The sequence below is a fragment of the Callithrix jacchus genome, chromosome 8, assembly GCF_049354715.1.
Source record: "Callithrix jacchus isolate 240 chromosome 8, calJac240_pri, whole genome shotgun sequence".
Lineage (NCBI taxonomy): Eukaryota > Metazoa > Chordata > Mammalia > Primates > Cebidae > Callithrix > Callithrix jacchus.
In genome coordinates, this window is record NC_133509.1 from 138,499,498 (window position 1) to 138,520,649 (window position 21,152).

A 21,152-nucleotide genomic window follows, 5' to 3' on the forward strand; every position below is an offset into this window, starting at 1 on the left:
TGTTTTTTCATGCAGGAACGAAATAATTGTCTGGCAGACTCGCGAGCTCTGAGTGCCAGCCACACTGACCTGGCCCACTGAGGGCGGCAGGGCTAGGTAACCTGCCTTGGCGAGTGTGAGACTGCCTCGCCCTGCCACGCCCCTCACTGCCCTGCCCGGAGGCGCCAGCCGCACTCCTTGGCTTTCTTTCCTAGATAGTGACGTCCACCAACCTTGGAGGTGCCTTTTCAAAATACCTGGGCGGCCATGCCCCAGCATTCTGTTACCCGGCCTGCAGTCCCAGTGCCAGGAGCCACCCCAGCCACCACCCAGCTGGGCTGGCACAGGGAGGCACAGGGGGCGCCAAGGCGGATTCAGCACGCTGGGGATTGGCTCCTGCTCACAGACCCTGTTGCATTTCCTGCCTGCCACCTTTTTGCCATAACACCAGACTCTCTTTTAAATTGTAATATTGTAGTAAGCCTGTAAATTGGGTTGGGCGAAGTGGCTCTCGCCTGTAATCCCAGCACTTTGGGAGGATGACCTGAGGTTGGGAGTTCAAGAGCAGCCTGACAAACATGGAGAAACCCTCTCTCTACTGAACATACAAAATTAGCTGGGCGTGGTGGTGCGTGCCTGTAATCCCAGCTACTTGGGAGGCTGAGGCAGGAGAATCGCTTGAACCCAGGAGGCAGAGTTTGCAGTGAGTCGAGATCATACTATTGCACTCCAGTCTGGAGACAGAGGGAGACTGCGAGACTCTGTCTCAAAAGAAAAAAAGGGCTGTAGATAAATCTGGAAATGTAAAGTACCCCTTCTGAGCACTGTTCTTTCTCCTGGGGGCCCCACGCCCACCCCTTCTGAGCTGTTCTTTCTCCTGGCCCCACGCCCACCCCTTCTGAGCACTGTTCTTTCTCCTGGGGCCCCACGCCCACCCCTTCTGAGCACTGTTGTTTCTCCTGGGGCCCCTCGCCCACCCCTTCTGAGCACTGTTCTTTCTCCTGGGGCCCCACGCCCACCCCTTCTGAGCACTGTTCTTTCTCCTGGGGGCCCCACGCCCACCCCTTCTGAGCACTGTTCTTTCTCCTGGGGGCCCCTGCACACAAAGCCATTAGAGATATGCCTTTCACTTTTTAAAAGCCTCAGCTTTACAGAATGAGGTAACATGGTGGACTCTTGACAGGAACATTTTCAAATCAATGCCGAGGCCATCTTTCTCAGGGCTGTCCGCAGACTAACCCACAGGTAAGGAGCACACAAAACAGACGCTGAGGTGAGCACTGCTCCATGCCAGCCTGCTAGGCCGCAGGACGGAGGGGTCTGCGAAAGGCCAGCCTGCAGCTTTCACCTAACAGGGCAGACGGCGGCACAGCAGAGGCTCACACTTGTCGCCTCCAGCCATTGGTGCTTCCCGTGGGGCATGGGGCCAAGGGCTGGGGACAGAGCATCCTGGGGTTTTGTTACAAGGCTAGACTTTAGAATACCTTTAAAAGTTTCATGTCATTTCTTCCCATCTCGTGTCAAGGACTGCCCTGTTTGGGAAAAGGTGTGTGTTTCCGAGAGACGGGGCTCCATCTAGTTGTGGGCGAGTGCCTGGCTCGGCAGCTGCCCCGTGGAGCGAGCCCTGTCCCCAAGCTGCCCACCTGTGGCTGTGGCTCCTGACTCCATTCTTGTAGATTCTTGGATCAGGAACTTTCTAAATTCTACACAGAGATGTTTTAAAAGAAGTGCGGTGATTTAAGCCATTTCCCATCTGGTGCTCTGAATTTTTGTCTTCAGAGGAGAGAAGTGGTGGGCCCAGCCATCCCTGTTCCTTTGTGCTGTCTTTCTGGTGAGGGGAACCCTGTGTGAGTCAGCACCTGTTTCTTCAGAGTTGCTGTCAAAATAATCACTGCTTCCCCCACGGCAGCCATGTATGCAGCGCAGGGGCCCAGCAGCCATTGCATGGGAGGGTCTGGCTCTGCCGGTGTACAGCTTATCTCTGGGTAGTCTGTGCTGCTGTGACAGAAAGCAGGCCCTGTGACACGGGTGCTTCCCTGAGGCAGCAGCAGTGTGCAGCTCAGGCATCCTCCGAGGTTGGCGGTGCCCATGGGTGGCACAGGGGCCCTCTTGTGGGCAGCACTTGGTCTCATGTTTACAGTATTGGAGGGATTCACATAGTTATTTCCTGGAATTTCTGGAATTAAAAAAAGATTTCTGTTTGGTCAGAAAGCTGCTAGGAATATCATGTAATTAGAAATTCAGTATTTATAGTAAGATATATTAAACACTGCTAAGGAGGTATGGTTACAGTCTATAACAGGCTTTGCACTATCATAACGTTATGGAATTTTCCTGGAGGAGGTCATTAGCTTCTGTTGGCACGCACTCGTGAGCTGTGTGTACACTGTGGTCAGGTTTCTGAGTCCCGTAGAGCACTCACGTCTGACGGCATCTTGCCGGGGCGCCAGCTGTCTCAGGGCTGACACACAGATGTGTATTGTTTACAGTGAGTTCCGCGGCGTGTGGGGAAGAACTTCAGCGGTTTTAAAATAATGGTTAGGAAATGAGGGTCAGGGCATGTGGTTCCTGATGGAGGGTCTTCAGGAGAAGACCTGTGGCCCTGGGCAGGGACTGGGCTCCCCAGGGGATGGTCAGTGCTCCTGGGACTGCCAGGCCAGCCCTTCTGCAGACTTCGTGGTGGGGGGCAGTTCCCTAGGACAGGAATCTCCGCAGCCCCTTCCCTCCAGGGCAGGAACTGAGGCAGAATGGGCGGGGCAGGCCTAGCTTCCAGGAGTGTTTTCTCTATTAAATGTACCTGTCGTTAAGCTGTGTCTCGTTTTCTCACTGCTGGCATGTCTTGCCTAGAAAAGCATTTGGAATTGCTCATGTTCAGTTACAGAAATAAAATGTTTTGTTTCCTATTGTAAAATCGCTACACTTTTGCAGAAAGGCTGTTTTGTAAAAATCCAACCCCAAAATAACTTTTTCCCATCTTCCTGCCAGTGATTCTTAACTGTAGGGTCAGAGAGCCTTGATAATGTGACGAAGGTTTGAAATGGATTGTCCCACCCTCGAAAACAGCCAAAGAAAAATTCTGCACAGTATGGCCCCACCCCTTACCTTCCCCCCAACGGGTACCAGCCCCTCCTCCCACTGCACAGGGTGAGCACTGTGGGAGGAGTCAAGCCACTTGACATTTCTGGGCCTCAGTTTCCCTGCCTGCAAGTGGAGATGTAGTGACAGTACCTGTCCCCAGGAGCTGTGACGAGAACATACTTCCATGTGCATAGATTACTTAGAGGAATGGCTGGCAGACAGCAGGAAGCAGGTCCTGGAGCTGCATCCATTTGCTGTTTATTTGTCAAAGGCCTGCTCGGTGCCAGGCAGCACATGGGGGCACTTGGGGGTGGAGGAGGGTTTGCGGTGGGAATCAAGAGGGTCCTTGCTCTGCCCATGGGGAGGCCACGCCACTTCTCACCACTAGGCAGATGTGTCAGCATCTGCAGCCAGATGTAGGGCCTGGGCAGTGTGCGGCTGGGTGTGCAGGTTGCCCTGCCAGGAGTCCTGCCATAACTGATGAGCTAGCTAACTGATGAGCCTATCACGTGCCAGCCCTGCACTGCCTGAGCTCCTCCATCTGGCTGTGGTGCTGGCACAGGCCACACTACTAGAGTCAAGGCAGTCCCCCCTCCCCCGGGCTCCCCTGGACTCTGAAGCTGGAGGTCAGTGGGATATGCTCTCTTCACCTTGTACCACATTGAAGTTTTGAGGGGCACCATGTGTGCTGGGATGGGGCCCCCAGGAGCCAAGGACCCAAAGGTGGGTGAGGAGGAGCCACCTGCCTGCAGCCCTGCTGTAGCCTGGGTGGTAGGGGAAGTAAGGACTGCTCTGTGTGGAGGAGGGTCCCAGGGGCTGCACGGGTCTGAGGTGCCAGGCCTCAGACCTGACCCCAGGTGGGCTTCCATGTGGGAAGCCGAAGCAGGGGGTTCCCAGGGAGTCACTGTAGGGACACCCCCAGGCCCCAGCCCTGAGAATCACCTGCCCCCAGGGGCGAGCTCAGCAGTGGGGACCAGGTGCCCAAATCCAGGGAGGGGTGGAACAGCGCCCCCCGCCCCCCCACCCAGATCAGGTGGGGGTCAGTCCGTGGTCACCATCTTTGGTTGAGAAAGTGGAGCTGCTGCCCTGGAAGACGGCTCAGAACCAGGTTCCCAGCTGTGCCATGGCCAAGGCACATAGCATTTTCAAGGCCGGAGTGCCAGTGTGTCAGTGCTTCTCAGGCACGGCTGTTCTGCAGCTGCTGTCGTGTCAGTGGGACTGGGTCCCAGATGTCCCTCGCACCCCTTCTGTACTGATTGTGTAGGAACAAGAAGAGGGGGGCAGGTGGGGGGCAAAGAGCACCCGCAGGGTCCGGACCGGCTGGCCGAGGGCAGCCTCTTCCTCACGGAGCCGGTCAGCCAGCAGTCTCACCAGAAGCTGGTTGGCCCAGGTTATGCCAAGGGCCGGGAAAATACGCTCGTCCCAGAATCTGAGAAACAGAAAGCAGGCGGGCTGGTGCTCAGAAGGCTGGGTAGCCCTGCTCACGTCAGCCCAGCTGCACCCCGGCACCTGTGCAGAGGGGCACGTGCCATATGGCTGTACTCACCCCGGCGGTCCGTGCGCTGTGCCCTGCTCCTCCATGGCCTCTGTCACCTGGAAGAGCCCAGTCTAGGTCAGCTACAGCGGCTGAGAGCCATCCTGATGGTCAGGCACAGGCTGCTACCCACCTCACTGCCACCCACCCACCTCCAGACCAGCTCTGCTTCACATCCTGGCTAAAAATACGAGCTCACGGCTGCACCCTTGCCTTGCCACCCACCTGGTTGATGCACAGCACGGGGCTCTGGAAGGTACTGCTCAGCTCACGCAGTGTGGCCCCCAGGGACTGCAGATGCCTGGCCCTGGGGACGGAGGCCTGGCTGTCAAACTCACAGCGGAATGGGGCTGCCACCGAGTCGATGACCACCAGGCGAGCCATGCCCCGAGACAGCAGAACAGGGACCTTCTTATTCACACACTCCAACAAGGTGTCCTGTGGGGACAGCTGCCATTGCCTTTGCAGCCCCCTGCCCCAGATAACCAGACCCCCTTTGGACTGTCACCTTGACTGTGACTCGGAATCATCCTACCCACCGGGGGCTGATGACGCCTGCTCTGTGGTCCCCATACTCTGGGCCCAGTTCAGTGAAGGCTCTAATTACAGAAGCTTCAGGCCCACACATCTGGTTCCCTTGGACCCGTCCCTCCTCTGGCCCTCCCAGGCAATCACCCCTTGGCCGTGCCAACACTGCCCTCTACCCTTTGCCCAGGCTCCTGAGTCCTTGCGGGGGTCTGCTCCCACTCCTGACATGGTTTCACCATCTCCCTGTCACGGGTCAGCATCTACCAGCCCCCTCCTTCGGTGGCCCCATGCCAGGTGCCGAGACTACCCGGACCTGGCCAGAATGCCATCAAAGCTAGCCCGTGGTGGCCATGATCACCTGGGATGTACCCTCTCCAGACACTGAGCAAGACAGGGGCCTGATGCCCTTCAGGCTGTTACTCAGGTGGGTCAGGCCTGGCCTGCCTCTGCTGAGGTGTGGGGCACTTTGGGAGACCACCTGGGGGTCAGTGCCTCCTGTGTCCCCAGGCCTTAGCCCTGTGCTCTTGAGCAGGCCTGGCCTGGGCAAGGGGTAGAAATGGCCCTGTGCCCACCAACTCCCAGGAGGGGCCCCCAAGGAAGGCAGGTATCCTCAGCCAGCCTCTGGGTGCTGCTGTGCTCTGTGGGCCATTGGCATGGCCTGGCCTCTGACTACAGAGCTTGGTGAACTGTGGTGATAGGGGAGGGTGGCACAGCTGCTCCTGGCACCAAGCAGGGCAGTTCAGGCCTCACTGGCCTTGCCAGCAGCTCTGGCCAGATGGAGGCTGTGAGGGACCCCTAGACTGCCCCTCTAGTCCAAGGTCTGCAGTCACACCCTGGTGTCACACCTGGAGCTCTGAAGATGCCTGAGGGCTGCCTGCAAGCCCTGAGTGAAACTCTGTGCTTCATCTCCAGGGCGTCTCTGGCCGAGCCTCTTTCTGTGGAAAACGACAGCAGCAGCAGTGGCCTGGAAGACGCTATCGCTAACGTGAGTCCCGCAGCCTGCAACCCCGGGAGACAGGCACCTGGGGGGCGGGGGATGGGCAAGGGGTGGCTGCTGCTAGCTGCAGGGCTGGGCCTCCAGGAGGGGCTTGGCTCAGGGAGCCCCATCCTCATACAAGCCCAAGGGCCACAGCAGAGTGGGGGGTGGGAATGGCACCAGGCCCTGCTTACGCAAGAGAAGGCTCTGTGTCCACACCACTGGCCTCCCCTATGCCAGATTCAGGCCTGTGGCGCTCCAGGGAGCGGAGGCCAAAGACACACCAGTTGCCCATGACCCCTCGGCCCCAGGGAGGCTCACACCGAGCAACACCCAGGGCTCTAGGCAGACCTGGGGTCAGGGCTTCCCAGAGAGCTGTTTCCAGAACAGAAGTTAGTAACACTATCAGGTTTTGGCAGCCCAGCCCTGACTTTCCACCTTCTCTTGCAGTGACCCCGACCTGGTCCCACTCCAGGATGGGAATGCTGAGTGTGGCCCGGAGCTGGCCCGAGACAGCCAGGGCGGCAGGGAGGGCCCCGGTGGGAGCCGCAACACTCATATTTCTCCTGCCTCTGTGTGCGTGGGGCGCGATGTTAATGACTGTACAGCTGGTGCAGCCTTGGGGCTGGGGCTGGGCCGAAGCTGGTGCCCTGGTGCGGTGTGGCCTCTCCCAGGAGACCTGAGGCATGAGCTGGGCCCACAGCTCCCTTCTCACGTGTAACTCCCTTGCGTTGTGTGCCATAATGTATTTTATTGTACATTTTTTAAATTAAAACTTTATATGCCTTATGCTTCACTTGGAAGTTTTTTCATAGGAATTCTTAGAAGTGGGGGAAGGCCCACCCGGGAGCCAGGGGCTCTGCCCAGCCACAGCCATGTCAAGGGCGGGCTGGGCATGGCAGCTGCTCCCCCTGTACAGGGTGGAATTTCCTTGTTTGCTTTTGGTCATGGTTTACGCCCAAACTTCCCGTCTTTCCTTCACTTCTCCCTCCCCGGAACAATCTCTGTAAACTAAACGCTGACAGCTCACAGCACTGCTGCCCCGGAATGGGTCCTGGCCTCTCGCCTGTTTCCTGGCTGCAGGACGGACTTGACTGGCCCCGCTGTGAGTGGCCCCTGCTCTCTGGAAGGCCCTGCCATGGGGTCCCTCCTCCAAACCCAGCCAGTGTGTGCAGGGAGGCCAGCAGCCAGGTGGTGGTCAAGGATCTGAGGTTGCCTGTCTGAGCTGGGTGCCTGGCCTGTGTCCCCAGGGAGGGCCGTCTTCCCCGCAGAGGCAGGGGTGAAACCCACACAGCTCTCTCACCAGGGCAGTAGCCGGAGAGCAGGCCCCACCCTTCTCAGGGCGGTGGTCAGGGGCAGCTGACCGGGGGCCCGAAGCCCAGAGGAGGCCCTTGCCACCCACCTGGGGCTTCTCTTCTCTACTCAGTCTTCATGGGCAGGGTTGATAGAGGGTGCGCAGATGCTCAGTTACGTGAGTTTCAGATAACAAAGTCTGAATATGGGCATCCTCATTCTAGAACATGCTTTGAAGCTGCCTGAGATTCAGACATAACTGGATGTCGCAGCCCACAGCCACTCAGGCTCCTAGCCGCCTCCTAGGCCCATCTGTGCATGTCCTCATGAAATCCAGTTTTGGCAATCCCTGCTGAGACTGCAGCAGGAACCCTGCCCTCCATATCCTGTTGCCCTCAGTGGCTGATCCGTTCCTTATCCTCCACTGTCCCCAGGGGTGGTCTGATCCCCACGGCCCACCTTCAGCAAGGATCCTGGCAGGACGCTTCGGCCAGAACCCCTCCCCTGCCGGTTCCGCCCAGTCACTCTCCATCCTCTGACCCACCTGTTCCTTGGCTGTAAACCCTCAAGGTCTGTGCTGTGTTCAGAGCTGAGCCCTGTCTTTCCTGGTCGGTGAGACCCCACTGCCCTGGTGGCTACAGCTGCTCCTGTGGTCCTGAACAGCTTGCCTTTGGGATGTCCCCGGCCTTCTCCCACACTCACCACGTCGGCTGCGTGCTCGATGAAGATCTGGCTGCCAGATGGGAGCCTCTGAAGCAGCTCTCCTGGAACGTCAGTGCGCAGCCGTGGCTGGTGGGCCATGAGCTGCTGCAGGCGCTTGTGTGGGAAGGCGTCTTCTGTGCAGATGTAGACGGCTCCTGGGAAGCCAGAGTGTCTGATGTGCCTGGGGGGCTCCAGATGGCCTGTGGCCACCACATACATCAAGTGTAGATGTCTCCCACCATTTCTAACTCTCTGCCCCTCACAGGTTCTTCCCCCTGGCCCGGGGAGGGAGGAGGCTGGTGCTGGTTCTTTCTCCCACCGGCAGCCACCTCGGAGCCAGGTGACTCCTCAGGAGGAACACAGGCTGGGCCTTCACTTCTGACACCCAGGCAAGGACTTCCCCTGTCCTGGGCCCTGGGCTAGAATGGCCACAGATGGGAGGCCTCTCCTGCCCCACCCCCTCCCTCCCCCGTGCCCATCTGTCCCCCCACCGCAGGGCAGGGAGCAAGTGGAAGGAGCAGGACAACGCCTTCTGGACATGGCCCCCGAGCCCAACATATGGCCACCCTCTAGGGCCCCACTGAGCAAGTGTTTGTTCCACTTTCAAAGCTCCTGCAGTCTGGGCTCCACGTGAACCTGTGCCATTGCTCAGCTCAAAAGGCTGGCTTAAAAGACACACGTTGGTGAGGATGTGGAGGAGGACCCTGTACGCCGCTGCTAGGAATAGGAATGTCAAATGGTGCCGCTCAGAAACCCACTGGCACTTCCTTAAAACGCTGAACACAAATCACATGACCCAGCAGTCCCACAGGCAAAGACACCCGCCGGGAGACACACATCAGCGTCTACAGCAGTGCGTTTCACGACAGCCCGAAGGGGAAACGGCCCAAATGCCATCAACTGAGGAGTGGGGACCAACAGAATTCGGCCCGTCCTTACGGTGGAGTATGATTCCGTCCCAAAGGGGAAGGCAGTTCTGACTCATGCTCCAGCACAGGTGAACCTCGAAAGCACAGTGCCAGGGAAGGAAGCCCGTTGTGAGGCCACATGCTGTTGGATTCGCTCGCATGGCGCGCCGAGGACGGGAAGAGCCACAGGTACAGAAAGGGAGGCCGCTGCTGGGGCGGGGGCTTATGCTCATGGGGAGGGGTTTCCTTTCTGGGTGAGGGAAATGCTCTGGAATTGTACAGCGGTGAGGGGCACAGAGTTTTGTGCTTCTAAAAGCCACTGAATTTTACACTTTTAGAGTGAATTTTATGGCATGTAAATTACATCTCAATTGAAAAAACAGGAATGTCTGGGGAGACTGAATGGAGGAACAATAAAACTCTAGTCTCCTGAAAAAAAAAAAAAAAAAAAAAAAAAAAAAAAGCCGTGAGCTCCCTAGGCACTGACTATGCCAGCCCCGGTGGTTCCTCCAGCGGCACAGCAGCTGTGGGCAGCCTGTTGGTGAGCATCCCTGTAAGCTTTCGTTCTCATCTGATTTTTTCTGACAGAATTTCAGCCACAGAGAAGAGCTGCAAAGAGAGTCAGGAGCCCTCCCGCTGTTCCGTGTCAGAATTAAGCTTCTAAGAAGCATCTGGCCCACTTGGGGCCAGGGATGTACAAATACTGCCTTGGAAGGCCACATCTCTTTTGTGGCTGCTTCCCTTCCCCACCAGTGTCCCCAGATGTGGCTGTGCCCCTAGTCAGGGGGTCACAGGCAGGTGGGGGCCTGTGCTTCCCCCGCCCTGTTGGCTGGGGAGAGGCTGGGCTGGAAGGCTGGGAAGCAGGGGGAACTGGTCAAGCAGCGTGTTTTTATTGGGGTGATGCATGAAGGGGCTGTAGAGCTGGGGACACCACGAAGCTGGCAGGTGGGTGGCTGTGGGCAGCCCAGTGGTGGGCGGGGCCCCTGAGGACCTCATGTGGCTCAAGCACAGGACTCAGAATCACTCCAGAGCCTGGCTGCCACTTTCTTTTCAAAAATTGGGCCTTTAGATTGAATCTAGGAAAAGAATGTTGTTTCCCCAGGAGAGGGCATCTTAGAGCTGATCTTGCACGTCACGTGGCCTGGGGCCTCCTCCCTGCCCCTAGCCCACAAGGCTGACGTGGTCTCTCCCGCAGTGGTCACTGGGCTGGGCATAGCTGGAGTATGCAGGGAGGGTGTCCCTGGGGCAGGGGGGAGTGTGGGCTTCAGTGAAAAAACCAACAGGATGGAGGCTCGGGGGAATCATAGCACAAATCACATTTGCACAAAGCCTGGCACTGAGGACGCTGGAGAACGAGGGCAGCTCCCGTCCCGTTCCCAGCACACTTGAGTCCTGCCTCTACCTCACAGAAACGTTTCCGTGGGATAAATGGGAGACTCACATTTTCAAGGCCAACTCCCATCCTTCTGGCTGTCTCTAGGCTCACCCCAAGACCAGCTGCAGGGACCCAGGTACCTGCCAGGAGGGCACCCTCCCCAGGGCTGCAGGGATAAAAATGAGCAGACCCCAGCCAGGTCTCTCAGGAGCCCCCTTCCAGTACACCCAACACTGAGGCTCAGCAGGCACAGCACACCCTGGGTCCTGGGGACGACGCTCACATAAGGGTGGCAGTGGAGAGATTCCCAGCCACACCACCGCTGGCAGGTCAGGCCTATGAGGAGGTGGCTGGCGGGGCCTGTGAGTCCAGGGCCTTGGGTCCTGCCCCATGTGGGAAGTGAGCCTAGCAGATGAGCTTGAAGGCTCCACTGCTGAAAAAAGCTGCCACTCTGTGTTCACATGGAGTTTAAAACAAGGAGCTACTAAGAAACACATTCCCTGTGCACAGCTCACAGCCTAAACCACATGAACTTTCTACACCCCAGAGCTCACAGCCTAAACCACATGAACTTTCTACACCCCACAGCTCACAGCCTAAACCACATGAACTTTCTACACCCCACAGCTCACAGCCTAAACCACATGAACTTTCTACACCCCACAGCTCACAGCCTAAACCACATGAACTTTCTACACCCCAGAGCTCACAGCCTAAACCACATGAACTTTCTACACCCCAGAGCTCACAGCCTAAACCCACATGAACTTTCTACACCCCACAGCTCACAGCCTAAACCACATGAACTTTCTACACCCCAGAGCTCACAGCCTAAACCACATGAACTTTCTACACCCCACAGCTCACAGCCTAAACCACATGAACTTTCTACACCCCACAGCTCACAGCCTAAACCCACATGAACTTTCTACACCCCAGAGCTCACAGCCTAAACCCACATGAACTTTCTACACCCCAGAGCTCACAGCCTAAACCACATGAACTTTCTACACCCCACAGCTCACAGCCTAAACCACATGAATTTTCTACACCCCAGAGCTCACAGCCTAAACCCACATGAACTTTCTACACCCCAGAGCTCACAGCCTAAACCACATGAACTTTCTACACCCCAGAGCTCACAGCCTAAACCACATGAACTTTCTACACCCCAGAGCTCACAGCCTAAACCACATGAACTTTCTACACCCCAGAGCTCACAGCCTAAACCACATGAACTTTCTATACCCCAGAGACCCAAGCAGGCACACTCTGAATGCTTCAGTCCAATGCAGGGAACCCTCGTTCCACAGACAGACGTACAGGCTCATGGGGCTGCACCAGGAGCACCCGGGAGAAGGGCCATGCTGCCCTCCCTGTGCTGCTGGCTCTGTGGACCCCACGCCTGGCAGCTGTGCTCAACCAGCGACCCCTGGGGGCCTAGCTCTGCTGAGGGCCGGCTGCAGGCGCCTGGCAGTGGGGTTCCTACCCCCTCACCCCTCCTGCTGTCAGCCAAGCTCAGCCTCACTTCCCCCTCCCTGTTCTGGAAGGAGCGATGGCAAACAGGACGGGAAGGAGGGAGACGCAATGGTAGGAATTCCCAACCTCAACGGAAAGCTCTCCCACACAAAGCAGGGGCCCCCCCACCTGCCCAGACCCCAGGGAAGGGGTGGCCGCTCACCAGACTCTAGGCCTCCATGCTGCCGTGGGAACTGCACGGCCAGGCAGAGCTGCAGCGCCAGCTGGGTCTTTCCTGCCGAACTGCGTCCAGCTAGCTCGGTGATGCCATCCAGGGGCAGGCCACCACGGAGAAGCGCGTCCAGTACCGGGCAGCCGAGGCTCAGGCGCTGATGCTGTGCGGGGAACTGCTCCTTTTGCTGGTGCAGGTGTAGTGCTGCAGGGCAGGGGTGGCATCAGGCCTGGCTCTCCTGGGCCTGCGGGCAGGGCTGGGGACCTCGGGAGGCACGAGCAGCCTGCCTGTGCCAGGCGCAGCGTGGCTGGAGCACAGGTGCCTGTGGTCACCAGGGGTGGGCAGGGTGCTGAGGGCAGGGAGGGGTAGCCTGGCCGGGAAGGAAAAGTGGACTTGAGCTGCAGAGTCGGGGAATCCCCAGGGCCACCATCACACGCCTCCAGGGATCCCCTCACTGGGCGACTGCGGCACCAGGCGCCTTCCGCCAGTTTCCAGAGAGGCCCAAGGCGCCCCCTAACAACCTCCGCCGAAAGAAAAAGGCACAGCTCTGTCCAGCTGGGTGCCCTGGGTGCTGAGCAGTCTGAAGGCCTTGATGGGCTCCCGCATGTGCACAGTGCACACCTCGTGCCGTCAGTGTTCTGTGACAGATGCCACTCCAAAACAGTGCTGGTCACAATTTCTTGGCTAAAGGACCTTGGGTGAGCCATTCGACAGCCAGGCTCCTCAGGGTGAGGCTCAAGGTGGGACATGCTGTGCAGTCCGTGCTCGTGGCTTGGGGCCTGGGCTGGGAGGAGCAGCCCATCTCTGCAAACCACCCTGAGCGCCCTGGCCGGGTAGGGCAGGCCACCATGACTGTGAGTCCTGCCCAGAGGCCTGCCCACAGCACCGTGTGTGTGGCTGTGGCACATGCCCACTGTGGCAGACCCCGGTTCAGCGTCTTCCCTAGGGCCTGGGCCCACAGAGCCACCTGCAGGGGAGGCAGGACCCCACTGCCCACTGGGGCCTGCTCAGAGGTAGGGATGGAAACCTTGTCTGGTCAGGTACATGGGGTTTGCTGGGCACCTCCCTCCCCTGCTGAGACCTGGTTTCCCAAATGTGGTGGTGGGACCTCGGCCAGGGCCTCACAGCACACTATTCCCACCCTGCTAGGCCCTGAGGGGCTCTGGGTGCTGACTACCAACTCCACCCCTGCTTCCTGCATCCCCCTCCTCTGGCCCAAGGAGCAAGGTCCCCCAGGAGGCCCCACAGCCCTTCCGTGTCCATCCCATCCATCTTCTGACCTGATGCTGTGACCACAGCCCTGTGGGTGTAAGAGAAATGAGGTGGGAACTCTGGGGCTGGAGCAGCTGCCACACACCCCAAGGCTGGTCCTGGTGGAGTCTGCACAGCCCCATGCCTTGCAGCACAGGGACTGAGATGTTGGAGTCATATGTCACCCCCGCAGAGATGCCAGGACCCACCTACCTGTAAGAATGCTGCTTCCCCGCAGGTGTAAGGAGGCTGTTCTCAGCAAGTGCCAGACCTCGGGGCTGGAGAGGTTGGTCAGTCTCTTCAAGTCTGGTCCAGAAAAGTGCAAAACCTCTTTTACCGATTTCAGTTTGGCTGCAATGACACAGATAAATTACAGGAAAACATCAGACTGTAATAACACTCAGAAACATGGAGACGAAAGCTGCTTTTAAGAGCGCTGTGAGAACATTGTGCTTCCGATTCTGGGGGCAAGGTGGGTAGGGACCGGACCCCCTGCTCCCTGGAAACCCTGGACAGAGTGTGGCTGACCCACAGGCAAGAGGAAAGGGCTGCTGTGCCCTGCGCCCTGAGTCTTGGCACTCGGGCAGGTGCCAGCCTCACATGAGCTGGAAGAGAAGCCAGAAGACGGGGATGGGCAGGTCTCAGGTGCTGAGAAGAAGCAACAGGGTCCCAGTTCCATGCCAGCTGGAGACAGTGCTCCAGAAAGGGGCAGCTAAGAACCAACACCAAGGTCCACCACCCACCCGCCAAGCACGGATCCAGGCTGAGCTGCAGGAGAGAACACGTGCAGGGCAGAGGAGGGGCGCACAATGCTGGGAGGGAAGCAGAGCCCAGGTCCAAACACCAGCAGGGCAGTCAGGGCAGGGGGGCAGAGTGTGTGCAAATCAGAAGGGCAGTGGCAGCAGTTACAGAAGCGCAGATCCCCATGACCTGCTGTTTTGGGAGAAAAGAATTTAACTTTGGACGTGGGTAAGTACTTCACTTTGTACTTTCAAACTCGTAGAAAGAAGGCAAATGCTGCAGACCGATTAGACGACCAGGGAAGTGCAAGAGAGGAAGCGCACGCGAGAGGAAGCAGTGGCCAATCAGGAAGCACAAGAGAGGAAGCGCACACGAGAGGAAGCAGTGGCCAATCAGGAAGCGCAAGAGAGGAAGCAGTGGCCAATCAGGAAGTGCAAGAGAGGAAGCAGTGACCAATCAGGAAGCGCAAGAGGAAGCAGTGGCCAATCAGGAAGTGCAAGAGAGGAAGCAGTGGCCAATCAGGAAGCTCAAGAGAGGATGTCCACGCGAGAGGACGCAGTGGCCAATCCAGGAAGCGCAAGAGAGGATGCACACGTGAGAGGAAGCAGTGGCCAATCAGGAAGCGCATGTGAGAGGAAGCAGTGGCCAATCAGAAAGCGCAAGAGAGGAAGCGCACGCGAGAGGACACAGTGGCCAATCAAGGAAGCGCAAGAGAGGATGCACACGTGAGAGGAAGCAGTGGCCAATCAGGAAGCGCATGTGAGAGGAAACAGTGGCCAATCAGAAAGCGCGAGAGGAGGCGCACGCAAGAGGACGCAGTGGCCAATCAAGGAAGCGCAAGAGAGGATGCACCCGCGAGAGGAAGCAGTGGCCAATCAGGAAGCGCAAGAGAGGAAGCGCACGGGAGAGGAAGCAGTGGTGGAGGAAGGGCTCGGTCTAGCCACAGAGACTCAAACCTGCTGCATCAGAACCTCCCTCAACACGTGTGTGCTGAAAGCTGCAGTGAAATGACAACCATCAAGCTGGAAAACAGTAATCACTGGTGTGATTTTTTGGAAAGGCCACACAGAAAACTCAAGGAGATGGAAAGGTGGGAATGAAGAAAGCACCCCTAGGTCTTGCCAGATCCAGCGGAGCAGGCTCCACGCAGACAGCCTGCTCTAGAGGGCTCTGTATAGCCCTGCGGACTGGCAGGGATTGGGGCTGTGTGGGGATGGCTCCCCCTGGTAAGCCTCACGGCCCCAGCTCCCTTCACAGCTGCCAAGTCTGCAGGGACTTCTGGAAACACTCATTTCTGGATAAGAGACACGGGTGAGAAAGGAAGTCCCTGGCTGAGCCCATTCCCCTTTTCTGTCCCTGGACTGCAAGCTCTTGCGGCCGTTCTGTGATCACAAGGCCAACAGCCTTGTGGTGTTGGATAAAAACCAACAGCCAAGGATGGAGGACAGTGAGGCCCTGCCCTGTCGCCAAGCCCCTGCAGAGGCTCCGCGTGCACTCCGGCTTCTCACCTGGGAGATGGGGAAGATGGAGGATGGAAGGGGTATTCTGGATGACAGCTGCGCCGCAGGCATGGGGAGCAGGGGTTGGGGGCTGCCAGTGGGGCCTGAGCTTTGAGCATTTACTAACTCAGGGGAAAAAGATGTTGTAAGAAAGAAAACGACCCCCACCCCCTGCACCACTACACCAGGCTCAACAATGGCCAGTATCGCCCAATCACAACCCCGACAGCCGATCTCACCCAAACTAAGTTCTAACTATGTGCAGGGAGCTGGGGTACATGGGGTGTAGGCAGGCTCAATTCTCACCACCCCCAAAAGGAAGACCCTGGGTAACCAATAACACAGACAAATCAAACACTGCAACAGAAACACATTTAGGAGCCCAGGTGGAAATATTTAAAAAAAAATAACTAAAAGATTTATATGTGGCTCCATTTCACTTTTCAGACAAGATGCGGGTGTTACTTAGATAAAAATAAAATTAACGGCAAGAAGTCCGTGCAGTTAAGAAAACACACACACACACACACACACACACCCGAACACCCCATAGCACATCCCAGCCTTGGTTTAATATCAGGGAGGCAAAGGGAGGCAGCCTCAGGCTTAGAGACCAGCCCTTTGTGAACTTGCCTTCTTTAAAGTGCACACGGCCCCCCCCCCCCCCGCCCTTTACATCACAAACCGACTTTATACAAATAGAAATAAACATACCTTTCTTAACTGCGGCAATAATTCTGGGATTCAGGTCCAGTAGGTCCAAATCCATTCTGTCGGTGGGCTGACCACTAGGGTGAGTAACTTCGCAGGAAAGACAGAGCAATGGACGCACGTTTGGAGGCACGTGGGAGGCGCGCAGCAGGGGAGTGACAGCGGCCGTGGTGTCTGTGAGTATCTGTCACTGCGGGTGGAGGAGAGACTTCACCATACAGGGAATGCTGTCTAGCTATGATGAGGCAACACGTCTGTAATTTACCTCTAAGAATTTTTTGGTAGCTTAGAACCCATTCCAGACACTGACGCATTTGAAAAATCCCCCAAGCCCGCCACATTCACCCCATGTGGAAAGTGCTAGAATCAAAGCCATCCTCCTGCGGCAGGTGAGTGCCCGCCCACCGTGACCCATACGTTTCCGCTGGTGTGACTGAGGCATCTCTTGCATTCTGCAGTTGAATTTCCCTTAAGTGTGTCTCTGGGGACTCTGGAAAGAGTGGGAAGGTGAGTCTGGGATTTGCAGGGTGCAAATCCGGGTGAATCTGAACGCCGGTGACCCCCAGCTCTCTCAGCAGCCAACAGCAGAAGACAGCAGCTTCCTTCTGGGCTGGAGGAAGGCCCTGTGGACCCCACCCAGCCTCTACCAGGAAGGGAGCTGGCAGCCCTTCCACAGCCCGAGCCCAGCCCAGCGAGGGAGAAGCTCGGCTCTTTTCCCCTCTGGTCTCGGGGTGGGCTGCTCAGGGACTCGGCCTGGGGTCACACAAGACCTTTCCGACAGGCCACTCTGCATCCCGTCAGCCTCCCAAATGGTAAGACCAAGAGTGTCCAGGGCACTGGGAAATGGGAAGGCAGCAGCTTTGAGGGTCGGGTCCAGGGTCCATGTCCTCCAGTGAGGTCTGGCGCGGCGGCCTCGGCCGAAATCCAGCAGAGGAAAGGGCGGGCCTCGGACTTGGAGAAGGGTTTTCCTTGAACCACACAGAATGTGGCACTGGCCTGTACGCGATCACGCTGGTCACTCAGCCCATGCTAGCCTGCTCAGAGACAGGCACTGGAGAATGGACTGTGGGGGCGGCAGGCTGGGGCACCCCCAGGCACCCTTGAGGCGGGCAGGGCAGGGAAGCTGGTGCTACCAGGCTCCGGGGCCCCACGGCCTGTGGGTTTTCTGAACCACAGAAAAGTGCCCAGGCCTGACTGCCCAGGCAGCCTGATGGGAACTGGCCAGGAGCCACCCTGGAGGGCCAGGCGCAGGCCAAGGCCTGGCAGTGGGGTGCTGGACCAGCTCAAAGCTGCTGGCAGAGCGGGCCGGAGTGAGGAAGTTAGGTTCCCGGGCACAGAAGGCAAATAAAGAAATGCCACCTCCAGAGAAAGCAGTGTGCTGTGAAAGATGTGGCCTCCCTGGCTGGGGAAGATCGTTTTCAGAACATGGCACCCTCCAAGCCCTGAGAACAGGGGAGTATGAACCTCGGGGCTGGTAGGACCCCCACACCAGAGCCACCACCCAAACACAGCCCGAGAGCCAGCATGCATCTGCACTGGAGGGACAGTTCCCTGAGCAGGTGTGACCGTCACAGACAGGCCGGGTCTGGGGGCTGTGAGGAGGCTGCTGCCCAGGGCTGGATCTGGATATGCAACTCCGCTGTGCCAAGCAGCAGGACATGCACGAGCACCGGGAAGGCCAGCGCATGGCTGCAGCGTCTCCGGCCTCTGCAACACGGGCCAAGCGCCTGGAAGCAGAGTGCCCACTGACAGGTAACAGGCTCCCTGCTTGGCAATGGCAGCCCGACTCCTGAGCTCCTCCTGGGTGCTGTGCACATCCTGGTGAGAACCTGATTTAACAGGCCTGGCTCAGTCAGTTTAGCAAGGACCTCCTTCCCTGTGTCCCATCGCCCTTGACAGCTGATGGAGCTCCTCATCTTCCACTGTCCCCAGGGCAGCAGGTCAGTTTAAGCTGAATCCCCTTCACCCCTGAGGGTTCCTCTTCACAGCCTTCACTCCTCTACCTCGCCCTGTCCTGGAGCTGTAAGCCCCCAGCCCACGCCCTGTCCAGAGCTGAGCGCAGCCTCATTCCTGGACCTGTAAGCCCCCAGCCCACGCCCTGTCCAGAGCTGGGCCCGGCCTCCTTCCTGGACCTGTAAGCCCCCAGCCCACGCCCTGTCCAGAGCTGGGCCCGGCCTCCTTCCTGGAGCTGTAAGCCCCCAGCCCACGCCCTGTCCAGAGCTGGGCCCGGCCTCCTTCCTGGAGCTGTAAGCCCCCAGCCCACGCCCTGTCCAGAGCTGAGCCCGGCCTCCTTTCTGGAGCTGTAAGCCCCCAGCCCACGCCCTGTCCAGAGCTGAGCCGGGCCTCCTTCCTGGGCCTGTAAGCCCCCAGCCCACGCCCTGCCCAGAGCTGAGCCCGGCCTCCTTCCTGGAGCTGTAAGCCCCCAGCCCACGCCCTGTCCAGAGCTGAGCCCGGCCTCCTTCCTGGAGCTGTAAGCCCCCAGCCCACGCCCTGTCCAGAGCTGGGCCCGGCCTCCTTCCTGGAGCTGTAAGCCCCCAGCCCACGCCCTGCCCAGAGCTGGGCCCGGCCTCCTTCCTGGAGCTGTAAGCCCCCAGCCCACGCCCTGCCCAGAGCTGGGCCCGGCCTCCTTCCTGGAGCTGTAAGCCCCCAGCCCACGCCCTGCCCAGAGCTGGGCCCGGCCTCCTTCCTGGAGCTGTAAGCCCCCAGCACACGCCCTGCCCAGAGCTGGGCCCGGCCTCCTTCCCACTGCAACATCCTGGTGTAGTGGTTCCTACAGCTCCCAGTTTCTGAACGAGACCATGGTCTGCCTGCCGTGCTTTTGCAAGTATCCTGGAATATTTTCCATTTACCACCAAGCAGCTGCTATGTCCGACACTGGCCCGGAAGCTCCACAGACAGCCCCATGCATGCCTCTGTCCTCCCTCCTCTGCAAGGGGCAGGGGCGTGACCAGCCCGTCCCTCCACCAGGGTGAAGGCCACACACCGGGAGCTGCCTCGGTAGGCAAGGGTCAGGCCCAACACAGACCGGTGCCTCTTCTGGCAGCACCCAAGCTGAGCCACGGCTTTGGGAAAGAGCTGCTGTCAGGCGCGGCTAGGTGAGTGTGGCCGGTCACACCAGAGCTGTCAGGCTCACAAGCCAGACTCCGGACGTGCTGTGGTCATGGCCTGGAGCTGCTCCCACCCTTCCAAGGTGGACTCCCTCCTCTGCCCCAGGCCTGGGACCTGCTGTGTGGCTTTGAAGTAATTCCTAGCACTCACATAGTCTGATGTTTTGGGGTGAACTCACCCTCGTGCAAGAGCCGATGTCTCATCAGACCACATCTGTGAGGTCTCAAGTGGAAATGCCACTTAAACCTCAGACACTCCCTTATGTGAGTTACTGACCTTACCTCCTGGACTGCAAAAATACAGACCAACGTGAAGGTTGGGCAGAGGCTCTGCTGGCCAGGGAGCTGGTCCTCTGTCCCAGCCTCTCAGGGAGCTGCTGCGCTCCCGCTCTCTGTGACTATTAAGGCACACCTCAAACTCTAACCAGACCTCATCTTCCAGAGGCCTGCTCCATCACAGTGGAGCGACTCACCTCTGCCCATCCTGGCCCTCGCCCACGGAGCGCCTACTTCCCTGCCAGGAGTCTTCACCTCCTCCTCTTGCCTCCTCTGAGCACTGTGACCGAGAAACAAATTCTCTTTGACGGTAAACCATGCAATTTGTGGAATCATACTTTGACCATCTCCTTATTTCCTTCACACACAAGGACCCTGGCACTGCCAATGCCCAAGGGGGAGGGCAGAGTCAGCCACACGGACCCCACTTCTGAGGCTTCAACGCTGCTCAACTGCTGATGCCAGTCATCCCAGCACCCTGGGAGACCGAGGCGGCGGGTTGCTTGAGCCCAGGAGCTCGAGACCAGCCTGGGCAACACAGCGAGACCCCTTCTCTACTAAAAAGAAAAAAATAGCCGAGAACCGTGGGGGCACCTGCGGTCCCAGCTACTTGGGAGCCCAGGAGGTCAAGGCTGCACTGAGTGCCACTGCACTCCAGCCTGGGCGACAGAGCGAGACCCTGTTTCAAACAATAAAAATTCACGCCTTGTAATAAGAAATTAAAGGCAGGATAAACAAAGTCCCCCACCCTTTTGAGACGGAGTCTCCCTCTGTAGCCAAGGCTACAGGGCACGATAGATCTCGGCTCACCGCAACCTCCGCCTCCCAGGTCCCGGATCAAGCAATTCTCCTGCCTCAGCCTCCCAAGTAGCTGGGATTACAGGCAAGTGTCACCACGCCCAGCTAATTTTTGTATTTTTAGTAGAGACGGGGTTTCACCATGTTGGCCAGGCTGGTCTTGAACTTCTGACCTCGTGATCTGCCTGCCTCAGCCTCCCAGTGTTGGGATTACAGGCGTGAGCCACCGCGCCCGGCCTAAAGATTTTCTTTCCAAACGAAACCATTAAATAACTGTGTTCAGACATCTCCCACCTCGATGCCAGGCCAGCGCGGTCCCAGGCAGGCAAGCGAAGGCGCCCAAGGCCGGGGGCGCAGCCGCGGGCACACCTCGGCCTTCCGCCGTTCCGGGGACCCCCGAGCCCGCCTTCTCCAGGGAGGCGCCCTAACGCGACCCGGGCTGCAGCCTCAGGCCCTCCTGCTCCAACCAGCTCGGGCAGTGGAGACCCGCGGCCGCCCCTGCTCCTCGACCCTGCCACACCCCTCACGCCCGCGGCGACCAACGGTGTCCGACCCCACCGCCGCCCGGCCCCGCAGCTTGGCTCAGCGAGTCTCACCTACTGCGGGCCCCGCTCTCTTCTTCGCGCCGTCCCGCCCCTCTCAGCCTCCTCCTCCAATAGGCGCCGGAAGCCCTGAGAGGGCTACACCAATCAGAGACGAAGCGACA

The 21,152-nt window shown here is 58.4% G+C and overlaps 2 protein-coding genes and 1 long non-coding RNA gene across 40 annotated transcripts in view; 2 read left to right on the plus strand and 1 right to left on the minus strand.

Annotated features, from left to right (window-relative positions):
• KLC1 (kinesin light chain 1) overlaps positions 1 to 6,884 on the plus strand; it is a 67,856-nt gene extending 60,972 nt beyond the window's left edge. For 25 of the 33 annotated variants that reach the window (XM_009006607.5, XM_009006615.5, XM_009006621.5 and 22 more), the window contains 2 exons: positions 6,032 to 6,104; positions 6,546 to 6,884. In XM_009006607.5, coding sequence (XP_009004855.1) covers positions 6,032 to 6,103 — 72 coding nt within the window. In that variant the 3' untranslated portion in view covers position 6,104; positions 6,546 to 6,884. Of the gene's footprint in view, positions 1 to 15; positions 6,105 to 6,545 lie in introns of those variants that run through there. The other 8 variants (XM_035261640.3, XM_078335837.1, XM_078335840.1 and 5 more) reach the window with 2 other exon arrangements.
• Positions 1,100 to 21,087, minus strand: XRCC3 (X-ray repair cross complementing 3). Of its 6 annotated transcripts, none has more exons than XR_013521616.1 (9): positions 19,249 to 21,087; positions 16,269 to 16,455; positions 13,528 to 13,665; positions 12,055 to 12,267; positions 8,091 to 8,245; positions 4,817 to 5,029; positions 4,604 to 4,650; positions 2,777 to 4,486; positions 2,193 to 2,440 (listed from the first exon to the last, which is right to left on the minus strand). XR_013521616.1 is itself a non-coding variant. In XM_078335870.1 (9 exons), exons 3-9 carry the CDS (start codon positions 16,321 to 16,323, stop codon positions 4,267 to 4,269), a joined length of 1,041 nt encoding a protein of 346 aa, XP_078191996.1. In that variant the 5' UTR covers positions 16,324 to 16,455; positions 19,846 to 19,928; positions 20,741 to 20,967; the 3' UTR covers positions 2,193 to 4,266. The 6 variants fall into 6 exon arrangements, 5 of the variants coding, with proteins under 5 accessions (XP_078191997.1, XP_078191996.1, XP_035117547.1 ...); XM_078335870.1 differs by having other exon boundaries at positions 2,193 to 4,486; positions 19,846 to 19,928; positions 20,741 to 20,967; XM_078335871.1 differs by lacking the exons at positions 2,193 to 2,440; positions 2,777 to 4,486 and adding an exon at positions 1,100 to 2,155 and having other exon boundaries at positions 21,043 to 21,087.
• Positions 8,924 to 17,635, plus strand: LOC144577484 (uncharacterized). The gene is made up of 2 exons (XR_013521617.1): positions 8,924 to 9,187; positions 14,318 to 17,635. It is a non-coding gene; the product is annotated as an uncharacterized LOC144577484 (long non-coding RNA).
• Positions 21,088 to 21,152: the final 65 nt, after the last annotated feature.

Bases quoted from the DNA above. Each gene is read 5' to 3' on its own strand.
- XRCC3 (XM_035261656.3), bottom strand. From the start codon at position 16,323: ATGGATTTGGACCTACTGGACCTGAATCCCAGAATTATTGCCGCAGTT. The intron at 5,030-8,090 runs GTGAGTGTGGGA...CTGTCCCCACAG, and splicing joins TCGAGCACGCAGCCGACGTG to GACACCTTGTTGGAGTGTGT. The intron at 4,651-4,816 runs GTGGGTGGCAAG...GGGCTCTTCCAG, and splicing joins CCGTGCTGTGCATCAACCAG to GTGACAGAGGCCATGGAGGA.